General features: G+C 30.1%; 1 protein-coding gene and 1 pseudogene across 3 annotated transcripts; one reads left to right on the top strand and one right to left on the bottom strand.

The window, feature by feature from the left end:
- The first annotated feature begins 987 nt into the window (after positions 1-987).
- LOC120209130 (E3 ubiquitin-protein ligase BIG BROTHER-like) lies at positions 988-6,245 on the top strand. Of its 3 annotated transcripts, none has more exons than XM_039208194.1 (9): positions 988-1,161; positions 1,393-1,457; positions 1,566-1,729; positions 1,956-2,196; positions 3,480-3,514; positions 3,678-3,722; positions 4,633-4,760; positions 5,712-5,820; positions 5,969-6,245. In XM_039208194.1, the coding sequence occupies exons 3-9, from the start codon at positions 1,589-1,591 to the stop codon at positions 6,017-6,019; spliced, it is 750 nt and encodes a 249-aa protein (XP_039064125.1). In that variant the 5' UTR covers positions 988-1,161; positions 1,393-1,457; positions 1,566-1,588; the 3' UTR covers positions 6,020-6,245. The 3 variants fall into 3 exon arrangements, with proteins under 3 accessions (XP_039064125.1, XP_039064126.1, XP_039064127.1); XM_039208195.1 differs by having other exon boundaries at positions 1,570-1,729; XM_039208196.1 differs by having other exon boundaries at positions 1,575-1,729.
- Positions 6,246-7,758: 1,513 nt separating this feature from the next.
- LOC120209084 lies at positions 7,759-11,498 on the bottom strand (annotated as a pseudogene).
- Positions 11,499-13,583: the final 2,085 nt, after the last annotated feature.

Below are 13,583 nucleotides of genomic sequence, written 5' to 3' on the forward strand. Positions count from 1 at the left end.
AAATTCGATTCAAATTTTATACTTTTCATTTTACATGACTAGAGTTATCAGAGATTTCACTCAATCCGAAAATCCAAATTAATTTTTAAAGTAAAAAATGTACTCGTACTTGATATGACTTGATATATATATATAATTCAATTTATCGGTAAAATAATGACCTCCTCGAATATATATATCTATATATATAAGAATATTATTATAATTATTCATAAATATAAGAGATAATTACACTATTATCTCGGGTTAGAGTTTTTTCATCCTAATCTTAAATCTGATCCAATCTAAACTTATAACTTTTTTTTTAAAATAGCATATAAAATCATATCAAAATTTGTTGGGTTCAAAATTGTATCCATCCCTAATCACAAGGGTAAAAGACCTCAAATCCCCTAAAAATGATTAAAATATAATTTCATCCCTTAAACATTGTAAAGGTCTACGTTAATGCAACGGTGACTCTCCCCCCAAAGTAAAATTTCAATTTAGTCTCTCAAAATTGTAAAGTTATAAACCAGTGCAACGATTTAATTATATTTTAACTCCCAAAAAATTATAATTCAATTACAATCCATCCATTTTCTCTTGGCTTTGCACCTGATTGGATTTGACATTTAACAGGAAAAAATAGATCTTTTAAATTATACTAACACCGTATGTTTTGTTATCAATTGGGGTTCAATTTGTGTGTTAGTAGGTAAATATGTACTTATAATCTGATTAAAATGTTTCAAATATGTTTCATTTTATATTCAAATTAAAAATTAACACCTAAATTATCACATAGGCTAACGAAAGAACCTAATTATTAAAATATTAATACTTTGAAGACTCGAATAGATTTTTTTAAATATAGGGACTAATTTAGAATTTGTTAAATGATTTGGGATGTTTAGTGGTATTAATTCTTTTTATAATTTAAAGTGTTTTATAGCATTATATATTTCAGTCACTCCATAAGTCCAAATATTCTCTCCATTGATCCCTTATTCTCTCTCGCACCTTTCATTTTCCCGAGAAAATCTCGCATTTTCTCACCCGAGAGAGCCGGAAAATCGTATAATGAGGTAGTCTTTTAAAGTTTCCAGAGTAGAAGATCAACTGGAAAAGTAAGCTTTTCTCAAGATTTACTCATTGTTCGGTTTAGACTAAGGTCCAACGGTAATGATTCTGCTCTTTTCTTCCTCGTTTTCCTGCATTTTATCGATAGGCAAATGTTGAAATTAATCAATTTGTTTTACACGTTGAATTCACTTTGAAGTTTTTCGAACACGTAGCACGTTTTTGTCTAGTAATCTGATCTCGCCGTTTCACTTCTTGTTCTTTTAAAGAGAGTATTAAAATTTGCATATATTTTAATTTTTTTTGTCTTTCCTTATTGCACCCGTGTAGGAATCTTTCTTGAATACTAGAAGACTGAAATTTGCTATCAGCTTGTGAAATTTTGAGGAGATCAGGTCTGCATTTGGATTTTTTCTTCTTAATTTTACTTTTATCGTCTGTTTCTATTACGCATTGCAATTTTGAGTTGTGAATTTGAAGGGCTTTGGTGCTTTCCTTTTTAGTTAGATTAGTTGGGTTTTTGAAAATGAGTTGGAATCCGTACATGGAAGTTCAATACATCAACAGTACCTACCCTTATAATAGTGCTGGCAGCTTTATGGAATATTTCGAAGGTCTTACATATCAACATGTCAATTTCATTTTTGACGGTGCTTCCCATCTTCAGGTACCATTGATTATCAAAACTGTCCCCTTTTGATTTACCGTAAGGTTTCCCTTGATTTTATGGATACATTTATCGGAATTGATCCATTGGTTCGTTGTGGTATCTGATTCTTAGCTTGCTGCATTTTAAGGATTGGGATCATAGACTTTGTATTGTATATTAGATGCTTTATTGTAAATGACTTGTTGCAATTGGTCACATCCAAAAATGGATTTTCCATCTGCAGGAGAGCGTGTACCCATCTATGACTACAAGCTTTTACAAGTTTGGATTATCTGATTTTGGCAATAATATTTCATATTATGATCAGAGTCATAGTTACAATGGGGGTAACCATGAACTATGCCTTGAAGAATATAGAAGGGCATCAGAGAATTCCTCATCAATGAGCAATGAACAGACTGCAGCAATGAATGTAGAATGGGAAGGAAATGGAAATTCCACCACCCGAGAAAACCCCATAGATTGTAAGTTTTCAGTTCTGCTTTGGTGATGTCTATATTGTAACATGTTGAAATATACAATATGACCGAACATTATGTCATGCATATTTTAACATGGTTTAACTGTCAAATTAAGGATGCATTCATTATTATTTTGTGTGAAGAATTGCGAATGCTGAAGTACGAATCAGGATTGATTGACATCTTAAGAATTACAACCAGACAACCAGATCAAGTCCTTCAGATTTCCTTATCCATGGCCCTCTCTAGGAGCTACTAACTATTCAAAGCTGTCCAAAGAGTGTTTTTCCTGGCTGATAGTTTTGGCTTTACCCCAAGATGGACAGCATAGAGTTGGCTGTCTTTTACTTTTGAGGTTTCATTTCCTCTAGATCATGAAGTCAAGTCCTTGGTATCACCAGTCTGGTCATTAAGTGATCATCAAACCTGGTAATGCAACAATAATTGAGACTTCTCAATTGCAGTGATATAGGTTCTTCAGGTTCTTTCTTTAACATTTTTTTCAAGTGCCAAGACCATGTAACAAAATTCTCTTGATATTTAGTATTCCTACCTGAAGGAGTTGGTTGGTTCAGGTGGGCACTTCTTAGCTGGCATATTTTTAATCTAGCCTTATTAGAATTTTGCAGTATAACAGGTGTCATGATCCTGACCACAATGTGTTTTATCACAGAGAAACTATTAATAAGTCCCGGTCCATTGACTCTAAATTGATCAAGGCTTTCTGTATTCTCAATCTCAAGCATATTCCTTGCCTTCATTCCCTACGGAGCCAGCTACTTTGACGCTTATAGCAACACTGATTTTGACTGGGGTCTTTTGTAGGAAAATTGAGATTGATTGACCTGAAGTTCTCGGGCTTCATCCAATTGAAATTTTGGCTAATTTACTAAAGCTTGTATCTTGAATTTTGAACTTTTGTTGCAATCTGAGTTCAAATACCTCAAATTGATTGACAACCTAGCTAAATAGGTGATTCAACAGAATTAACGGCTATTTATGAGTATACTATCTGGTGCGTGTCTTTTATTATGTGGTGAATAGTTGTTTCACAAATTGATTGACCAAGATGAAGTTATGTGGTTCACCAGAATTAGTTGGTATGATTTATTAAAACAGAAATTGGTGGGTTGGAGGTTTATTAATATAATTTTTTCTAGTTATGTAATTAATCACAACCTTTCATTTTCATTTGGTTGGATAGAACCTACTCTTACTTAATTTCATTTATGTGGGATTTTTTAAAAGTTTTCCTCATACCAATGCTTTCCTTCCCTACATTATAGGTCCACGAAGGCAACAGAACTCTCATGATTATCAGGTCTATATCTTGTATTCTTTACGCTTTCATAACTCTATCTTTACACAACGTATGGATTTTCATACTCAGACATCTTAGTAGATTATTTGCATCAGCACCCGATTATTTTTCAGATCCATGGTTCAAAAAATTAAATGCCGCATGACTTTGTGAAATTATGCAGGTCATTTGGCAAGATGGTGTGGATCCTGATAACATGACTTATGAGGTTAGACAAAAAAAAACTTAATAATTCTTTTTTTTTCTTGCTTAACATGGGAATCACTTAACATCCATTAAGTACAGTAAATTCTGCTGAAAGTTGGAATACTGTCTGTTCCTAATTCTTAGTTATCCCTGATTGATTTTTCTACTGAGCAAAGAATTTTTCCCTCCAAAGGGTTATTTTGATCCATAGAATAAAATTTCCTGCTTTCCGGCTAGAATTGCTGCTTTAGTTGTCCAGGCAATCATTCTGCTTTTCTAAGCGCCCATTTTGTTGTGGTCACTTAGGGAAAAATATTGAAGCAATCAGGATGAGAGAACTAAGTTATGGCCTTGTGTTCTAGCTGAAATCATTACTGAATTTGAATGGGTTAAACACTACAGTTAAGTCCTTATATCTAATACAGTAATGTAGCCGCAAACATCCTTTTTAAAGGAGTTTTGACGCATAAGCTTATATTATTATAATATTTATTTATTTCAGTTTTATTAAATATTAGAGATATTTTGGATGGCTAGCATTATAAGTTTCCTTTGTGTTTTAAATCTAGGGCTAGGATTAAATTATCTTTGTAACCCTAGTACAAATAAGCTGTAAAAATATTACAGCAACAACTTATCATTGTTAATTTCTTTGAATTTAAAGAAAACTAGAGGTGGTTTCCTTTAACCCTAAGTTTTTTTGAGTTCCATCTTCTTACTTGCTTGTTCAGGCCTTATTTGGTTTTATTACTCTTGTTTCTTCTTACCCGCATCAAGTTCCACTGGCTTTAGTGAACACAACAAATAAATACCGAATAAAACTTCATTCAGTCATTCCAATACATTCCTCAGAAATTTTGGGTTGTATATCTGTGAATTTTTATCCATTTCTTTATCTCTTATTAATCATTTCTGATTATATTTCATTTTAGGAATTACTTGAATTAGGGGAGAATGTTGGAACTCAAAGTCGAGGTCTTTCCCAAGAACTTATATCTTTGCTTCCAGTTTCAAAATACAAGTGCAGCTTATTCTCAAGGAAGAAATCAAGGAGTGAGAGGTACGCCATTTGCTTTCTTCCCACTGCTCTGTTGAAATTTGATTCCATTTACTCACTGCTGGTCATGTTCTTCAACAGATTTTTAATTTGCAATACTCAACCTTAGTACTTATAAGTGTTTTTGATGTATTATTTTGCTGGCTTTTTAGCACTTTCTTTGCATCTACCATAAATCTGTCGAGATTTAAGATTTCTCATTAGTTTCCTCTTTCCATGAACCAACTCTGTCTTACATAATTTTCTTTGCTCTTGTAAAGTGGTTTCAACTGGACTTGTTGATCTTAAATAGATCATTGAGAATCTTAGAAATGGTTTGGTAATTACAGTAAGTGAATCATTTGCTTGAGATGATGCTTTGAGAGTGTCCCCGAGTGTATTTGCTTTCAAGTCGAAAGAGGTAAAAAACAACTAGGACCCATTTTGAGCAACACACTTCAGTAGGGAGATTTGATCTTTGAGTAGCATTTTCGATACGGCACCTCCAATGCCATTGTATAGAAACATAATTAGGTCAGGAAGTATAGTTAGGTTAACGAAACGGCTTTTAATGTTGGGATTTTAGGTCCCAAGTCAAATCTTTCCACTTTCATATTCTTAATGGAAACATCCATTTACTTAATGGAATAAATCTAAATTTTTTTAATAAATTGAAATTAATGGTGGGCAAATAGATGTATATATGTAGCTAAATGGCCAACGGCAAACTTAACTGAAAAAAAAGTCTTTTATTGAAACCCTCTTAGAGTTACCTTGAAAATGTCCGTCCGTGGACACATTTGCATGCTCACGATTTTAGTTGTGTGAATAATATGCATGTCATGCGGGCACATCCTTCAAATGCTCGAGATTTTTTGAGCTTGTTTTATTTTCGATTTCCCTTGCTCTTTTTCTCTCTAAAGCATTGTGCTAATGAATCTTATTCTTATCATTGTTATTATTATATTGCACTAGATGTGTAATTTGCCAAATGGAATATAAAAGAGGCGAGAAACGGATTACCCTGCCTTGCAAACACGTTTACCATGCAAGTTGCGGTAACCGATGGCTTAGCATCAACAAGGTAAGCCACTGATATTTTTTCTTTTCTTATTCTTTTCCGATTGAGTTCATGATATATGTCGAAAAGGGGGAGGGGGAGAAAAACATTGAACTTTATCTACTTTAGGTAGCATTTTTATATGCTTCTGACTGCAGTTTTACATCTCCAGGCTTGCCCCATATGTTACACCGAGGTGTTCGGTGATGCATCGAAACTTTAACGAATTAATCACGATGAACATAAAGAAAATATTCGTACGGTTTTCTTCATTAATCGTTGCTCAGGTTTGGGTGTTTTTCCTCTAATACGAAGATGCTTTATTTAGTTCTTTTTACTTTCTTGAAAGCTCTGAACATTGTAGAAAATATATGGATGTGTTAACTAGAAAGTCTAGAGATTGTGTAGAGTTCTCAGTGATGCTTTTAATCTATTTTTCCAATTTTTCATTTTCTTTGTTTTTTCTTACATTTTTTAGTATAATCATCCGTATTCGATCTATTGGCCGAATAATTCAAATCAGATACTACAAAGATTTATTATAGGACGGCCTTCTCAAATGTAGTTCGCTGTAAGCCGTAAGAAGCCGAAAATAAGCTAGTTAATCTCTAGGAAAACATACATATATATTGGTCTAATTATGGTTTTAGTCCCTATTATATTGAATTTAAGATCTAATCATTTTACTTAACTTAATATAGTTTGACCTTATAGTTTCTATTATTGATTTTTGACTGCTGCCGGGAAAATGACAACTTGATAGCTTTCTTATTGTAAATGTAATCCGATTAACTTTCCTGTTATAAAAAATGGGTAAATTACACGTTTAGTATCTAAATTATAAATTTTTGTCTGTTTTAATATTTAAACTTTTATTTTTTTAAATCACACATAAAGTTTAATTTTTGTTTCATTTTAGTACCCCACTCAAAATTTAAAGGATGGTTTTGATTTTTGTTGTTGTTGAAAGTTTAAGTATTAAAACGGACCAAAATTGATAGTTTATGTACTAAATATGTTAAGTTTTTAATGACATGATATTAAAATGAAACAAAGATTAAATGTTAGGTATTATTTTGGGTAAAATACATAAATGATTCCTTGACTATAGGGCATTACTTTGTTAAATCCTTCGACTATTAAAAATTATAAATAGTCCTTCAACTATAATGTATTACTTCATTGAGTCACTTGACTATTAAAAGTTACAAAATGATCACTTAATTATTCATATGTTCCATACTCATCTTTTTTTATTAAAAAAATTAACAGCAATTTGAGTTGGAGTTATTCTGTTGACTGGAATGTAATAATCGTTTGAAATTTTGAGATCGAATTCGCAGTTAACAGATTAACATTCAACTCAGATTGTCATCAATTTTTTAACAGAAAATAATAAGTTTAGAATATATGAATAGTCGAGTTATCATTTTGTAAGTTTTAATAGTCAATGGACTCAACAAAGCAATGCCATATAATCGGGAGACTATTTCATAACTTTTAATAATCAATTGACTTAACAAAGCAACTCCCTATAATCAAAGGGACCATTTGTGTGTTTTACCCTTTTTTATATTTATTATTTGAATTGGGTATTATAAAAGTGTATTATGAAGATGATTCTTCAATCTAAACACTAAATTGTTAATATACTTAAATTATAAAAATTAAAAAATAATCAAATTGATCTCACAGGATGAAGTATTGGAAGGGGTTTGAATTATGTTGTAAGTGAAATAAATTAAATTGGGAAGATTGGTCATATAATAAATCTTTGATGTACTCGGTGTATATTAATTTGTCAATTATTTAAAAACATGTAATTATATGAAATAAATAGATTAACAACTAATGTAAATTTTGCAACTTAAATTTGACCTAAAATAAAACGATACTTATTGATCATAGATTTCAAATCCCAAAGCCCGTCAAACACACGAGCATAAAGCCAAATACGTGTAATTATACCCACATAAATCCCCTAAACTCGACTCTGACTCGATTATTACAACTTAAACTTGTCAGAATATTTATAGAATATGGAGAAGTTAATGAACAAAACTGACCTTGCAAGGCTGCATCTTGAAGAAGGTGAGTAGTGGGGAAATAGGGTTGGTTTTTGGGAACTGCAATCGTAACATCATAAGTGGCTGGAACAAAGGACCTCAAGCTTTGAACGGCTGTTATTATGCCCTGAATAATTTCCCACAACAATTAATCATAAATAATAATATTTTGGGTAAAATACAGCAAAGACCACTAAACTATGCTCAAATAATCTTTTTAGGCACTGAACTTATATATATATATAGGGAAAAACCTTGGTCTTAGGGATGAGAACATTTTTAGGAATGGGGTAGCCCTTGGAAGAGGCAAAAGCTTGAGCTTCAAACAGTTTATCGGACATCGGAAAATCCTTTAGAGCTTCGAAACTTGACTGCATTCAAGTGTATTCGGTTATATTATTAAATATTATGATATAAAATTTAATTAAAAAAATTAGGGTATGAGATAGAGTTATAATATTCAATTTTCGACATAGCGAATTTCTTTCTTAGTCTTTGTCGGTGATTTTTTTGTTTAAAATTTTGGGTAAAATATTCATTTAGTACCTAAACTATTAATTTTGGTCCGTTTTAGTATTTAAACTTTCATTTTTTTAAAATCATACATAATGTTTAGTTTTTGTTTCATTTTAGTACCCCTGTTAAAAAAATTAGCTTTAAATTTTGAAACAAATTGAAAGTTTAGGAACTAAAACGGGCCAAAACTAATAGTTAGATACTAAACGTGTTAATTTCTTAACAATGAGTACTAAAATGAAACAAAAACTAAATATTAGATATGGTTTTGAAAAAATTGAAAGTTTAAGTACTAAAATGAATTAAAACTAATAATTTAGATACTAAATAAGTACTAAAACTTTTCATGTAAGTTGTGTTGTGTACTCTTGATTTATATATATTTTATTTTTTATATTATTCAATTTCATAACAAATTAGTTCATGAATATATATATATATATATATATATAGTATTCAAAAAAATAGTAAATTACCCTGAGTTTGCTTTCATCCTTTGCCCAATTTCTATGGACGAAAATGAATTCATAAAACCATGTTGTCCATCCGAACACCTGCCAATTCAAATATAAATTTGATTTATTTTAATATTATTATCAATCAAAAAATTTAAACTTAAATTGATTCGATCTAAAACCAAATCTATTTATTTGATTGATGGATCTAAAATCATTAGTTTTATAAGAAAATAATCATCGAATAAATATAAGTAAATTGTTGAAATTAAAATTTTATTTATTAATATTATCATTTTTCAATTTCTATAAAAATGAAATAATAAAATTTTACTTTCAACTATTCATTTAGAATCATCAAATAATTATATCATTGTGTAAAACTAATAAATTCTACTGAATATATATATAGCATAATGAAAACTCACGGGAAGGTACTGCTTTTCTTTATTTACTATTGTCAGTGCATTACGAAGACAACCCACGCCCTAAAAAAACATTGCATTCATATTAATAATAATTGTACAAAATATATAAAAATAAAAAAATTAATATTTTTGTACCGTCTTCTTCTTTCTCTTTGATCTTTGTTTAGTCGGCGACAATATCAATCTTAATGTTAATTACCGACCGCCGGAGAATATTAGTTCTCTTATTTTTATATTATGTCTTTTTTTCTTGAGTCTTTTTTAATTTTAAGTAAGCATATATGTCATTTTGACATGATTTTTTTCCACTCTTGTTACACGCGTTTCTTCTGCTCTTGTGTCACGATCCTCATATTTTTCAATACGTTTTTTCGCATACATTTGTGGTCGTTTTGGTTCTCGCACAAAAACCATGAAGACATTTATTTTTTTTATTAGTTAGTAGGTAGTCACGTATAGTCAGATGCTCTCTTTAGGTAAAAAGGTCGTTTGCTAATATAATCAAAATTGTGTAGTAAAGCAGCCTACCAGATTATTTGATTCGCTCTTCACTCCTTTATCACTTTGTCAAGCGTTTCATTCAACAGAGACGGGATTTTGTATGAAGATTATTGGGTTTTGATATTGGTCGTAATTCTCAATAGAATGTTTTAATTTTCTTCATAATTTTAGGTTCATTATTTACTTTTGTATGAGCTCCAAATTTATCTCTTTATTATGATTCATTGTAATCTTGATTACTTCCATTATTAATAAAATTCAGTTATCATTGTTCAAAAAAAAAATGATAATTTATCTATTTAGTCACCTATTTATTTTTATATTTCTATTTTGTTTATTCAACCATATTTTTTAGACATTACATTTTATTTAACTTTAATCATATTCTTTTAAAAAATTAACAACGATACTAACATAATATTTTTATAATTTTTATTTTTCACATTATTTTCTCTCATTGTGTGTGTTTGTTTTTTAAAACTAGCAAATATCATTGGATTATTGAGAATGAAAGAGAAAATAATATGAAAATTTAGAAAAATATATAAAAATATCACATCAATACATCTGTTAGTTTTTTAACACCAATTGAACGAAATAGAAATGAAACATAACATTAGGTATGACTTTAAAAAATAGTTGAATGACTAAAATAGAAATATATAAATAAGTGGATGACCAAGTTGATAATTACCCAAAAAATAAACATTTAATTAATTTAAATTAGGGTAGACTACACATTCGATAATTAAACTATTAATTTTATTCTATTTTAATCCCTAAACTTTAGTTTTTAATAACATACCTAACGTTCAGTTTAAGTTTCAATTTGGTGTCGGTCGTTAATAGATTTGCTAACGTGACATTTTTAAATTATTTTCAAAGAAGATGTTGCATTACCTTATGGTGACACAACATTATATTAAGTTTTTAATGGTGGAGTTCCAAAATAAAATCTAAAAATAAACAATTAGGTATAGTTTTGAAAAAATAAAGTTTAGATAGAAAAAGAGAACAAAAGTAATAGTTTGAGTGCTAAATGTATAGTTTACCCTTTAAATTTTATGTATATATAGTTAAAATTACCTTGGCTAAAACCCATGTAAGCAGCGTATCCGATTCAGAAATATGATTAGACATAACAATTGCATGTTCCTTACCTGCAATTTCTCCATATATATATATATATATATATATATGCACTCAAATCATCATCATCATCATCATCATCATCATCATTATTATTATTATCATCATATATAAAAAGATGTGAATTCAAACGTACCCATCAAGTTAAAAGTTTTGATATCTGTATGCAATTTAACCTGTAACAATAAATCAAATAGCTTAGATTATATAAATGATTAAATAAATCAATTAAAAATAATATATATATTTAATGATTTTTAGTATAAATAAATTGAAAAAACCTCAAAGCTAGACCACCATTCCATCATCCAAACAAGCTCCAACCATAACAACTCTATTACTCTACAATCGCTCTGTTGACGCGTCGGAATTTACTTTTCGACACCGGTCGAGTTGTAACATAACAGATCACCTAAAAAGTGTACATATACATAATTTACATTAGTTATGAAGATGATTAAAAATTATTCCACAACTACTATAATATTTATGAACGGCAGAGGAGGAACTGATTTTACTTGTACGATGTTTATGAGGATTCCGGTGAAAATGAATAACGCCAATATTGGAATCCCGCCGATATCCATTTTCTTTGTGGTGTTAAACTCGGTGCGAATTAATTAATCGGTGTTTATGAGAAGTAAACGATAAGGTAAGTATAGTTTTATATACGGTTTGAAATTTGACATTTGACGAGTCTAACACACTCACTCACTATAGGTGAAGTATGACATACCATAAATGTTACATCAACTCTAAGCCAATTAACCTTATAACTTTTTAGTGTACGATAATACTTGAATGGTATAGTCAATTATATACTATTTAAACGGTAGAATTGACCATATATTAAAACCAACGTAAGCGAATGAAAAACTTAAAATAAACTAACACTTAATTAAAAAAACTTACAATTACAAGAAAATATAATACTTTTATTAGTGCACAATACAATTATAATACAACACACTTACTATTCTTCTCTTCTCTACTTCCAAACTCTCTTACACCCTTATAACTCACTCTTGCACATATTTACACTCTTGCGCCAATGAAAGACTTCACCCCTATTTATAAATTTTAATGACTACTGGATTATTGACACGTGTCACTATTTTAGCCATTGATAAATAAATATATTCCTTTATTTTGAGTTACTAAAGTTTTTAAGATTGCTCAAATAATAAAGAAAATATATTGCTAAAAATGTTAGACCATTATTTAAGTATATTAAAAAATATTAAGTGCCTTATTCGATCGTTTCGAAATATTAGGCCATTATTTTAGTGATTTAAAAATATTAAACTCTTATTTGATCATTTTGAAAGATTAGACCATTGTTTCAGCATTTATTTTATTTATTTTAAAAGTACAAAAACTGAATTATAATCTACGCTATAGTTTAAGGACTTGCACGAGAATTTTACCAATCTGATTCATGTACATTTTTTTAATGAGATTCATGTACATTATCCTAAAGAAATTAAGGGCGTCGTCATATTTAATTAGCAGCATTCTTCTTAGGGTTTAGGGTTTGGTTGATCCGGTTATTTTCCCCTTTTGTGGCTGCCCGTGCACAAAGTTGGGGTGAATTTAAGGCACTAGATTTGTCGAGTTAACGTACCTTCTTGTAAGGGTGGCTAAGTGCTCGTTTTCCTTGGACAAGGGGAAGCAGGAGGGGTAGTGGTAGGGATGGCAACGGGTCGGGTTAGGATTATAATTTTGATCAGGTTGATTCGATCCGAAAATATATATCATATATCCGAATTTGACTCAATTCAAAAATTTTATATCATCCATTCAATCTGACCCGACTGAAGAATTTATATCTTCCATCTAACTTCGACTCAATCCAAGTTTTAGAGTATAAATCCGATGTGACCTAATCCAACCCGAAAATAAGGGTTTAATTAAAAAAATATTTTTTAAATAAATTACATTATTATCTTCGGGTTGGGTCGGGTTAGAGTTTTTTTTACCATATATCCAAACTCAATTTCACCCCTTAAAAAGTTCGACCACACCCAACTTGAACCTGATTTTTTAAAAAAAAAATCAGGTTCTATTTGATCGAGTCGGAATATGTTGGATTCGAGTTAAATTGATATCCCTAGTTAGGGGTGTCAAAAAACAAATTTAATAACTAGCAACAAGTTAGGTTAAGTTAGATTGTTTTATCAATTCAATCCTACTCGAGAAGTACATTCATTCACCTGACTCAATCCAAGTTAAAGTAGATATTATTCTACTCAGAATTTGAGATAAAATTTCGCATTCGATCTGATATAAATATATGTTAAAAGTGGTTTTCTAGTTATTGATAATTTTGGTAATGTCATTATCCGTTGTGCTTCAGAGAAGATTAGAACAAATTCATATATAATTGCAAGCAATTTGTCGAAACTGGACAGAAACGATGACTTTCGATGGCAAAGGACAAGGATGATAGGAATAAAATAAAAGGGGTCAAAGTGAAAAAAAGGAAAATAATGAGGTAGAAAAATGTACACACTAATTAAATCTTATTTTGATTGGGGATCAATTTTTACGAGTGTTTATACTTTTCATACTTTTTAGGCTTAAATATATAAAAGGTGCCCGACGTATATCTTTGGTTCTAGTTTAGTGTCTAACGTTTATTTCGTTTCAGTTTGGTGCTTAACTTTTCATTC

The sequence above is a fragment of the Hibiscus syriacus genome, unplaced genomic scaffold (assembly GCF_006381635.1).
Source record: "Hibiscus syriacus cultivar Baekdansim isolate YM2019G1 unplaced genomic scaffold, ASM638163v2 tig00018093_pilon, whole genome shotgun sequence".
NCBI lineage: Eukaryota > Viridiplantae > Streptophyta > Magnoliopsida > Malvales > Malvaceae > Hibiscus > Hibiscus syriacus.

What these genes read in the sequence shown, in the direction of transcription:
- LOC120209130 (XM_039208194.1), top strand. Translation starts at nt 1,589, where the DNA reads ATGAGTTGGAATCCGTACATGGAAGTTCAATACATCAACAGTACCTAC. An exon ending in AGAACTCTCATGATTATCAG is followed by an intron (nt 3,515 to 3,677) that starts GTCTATATCTTG and finishes GAAATTATGCAG; the next exon opens with GTCATTTGGCAAGATGGTGT. An exon ending in GATGGCTTAGCATCAACAAG is followed by an intron (nt 5,821 to 5,968) that starts GTAAGCCACTGA and finishes TTACATCTCCAG; the next exon opens with GCTTGCCCCATATGTTACAC.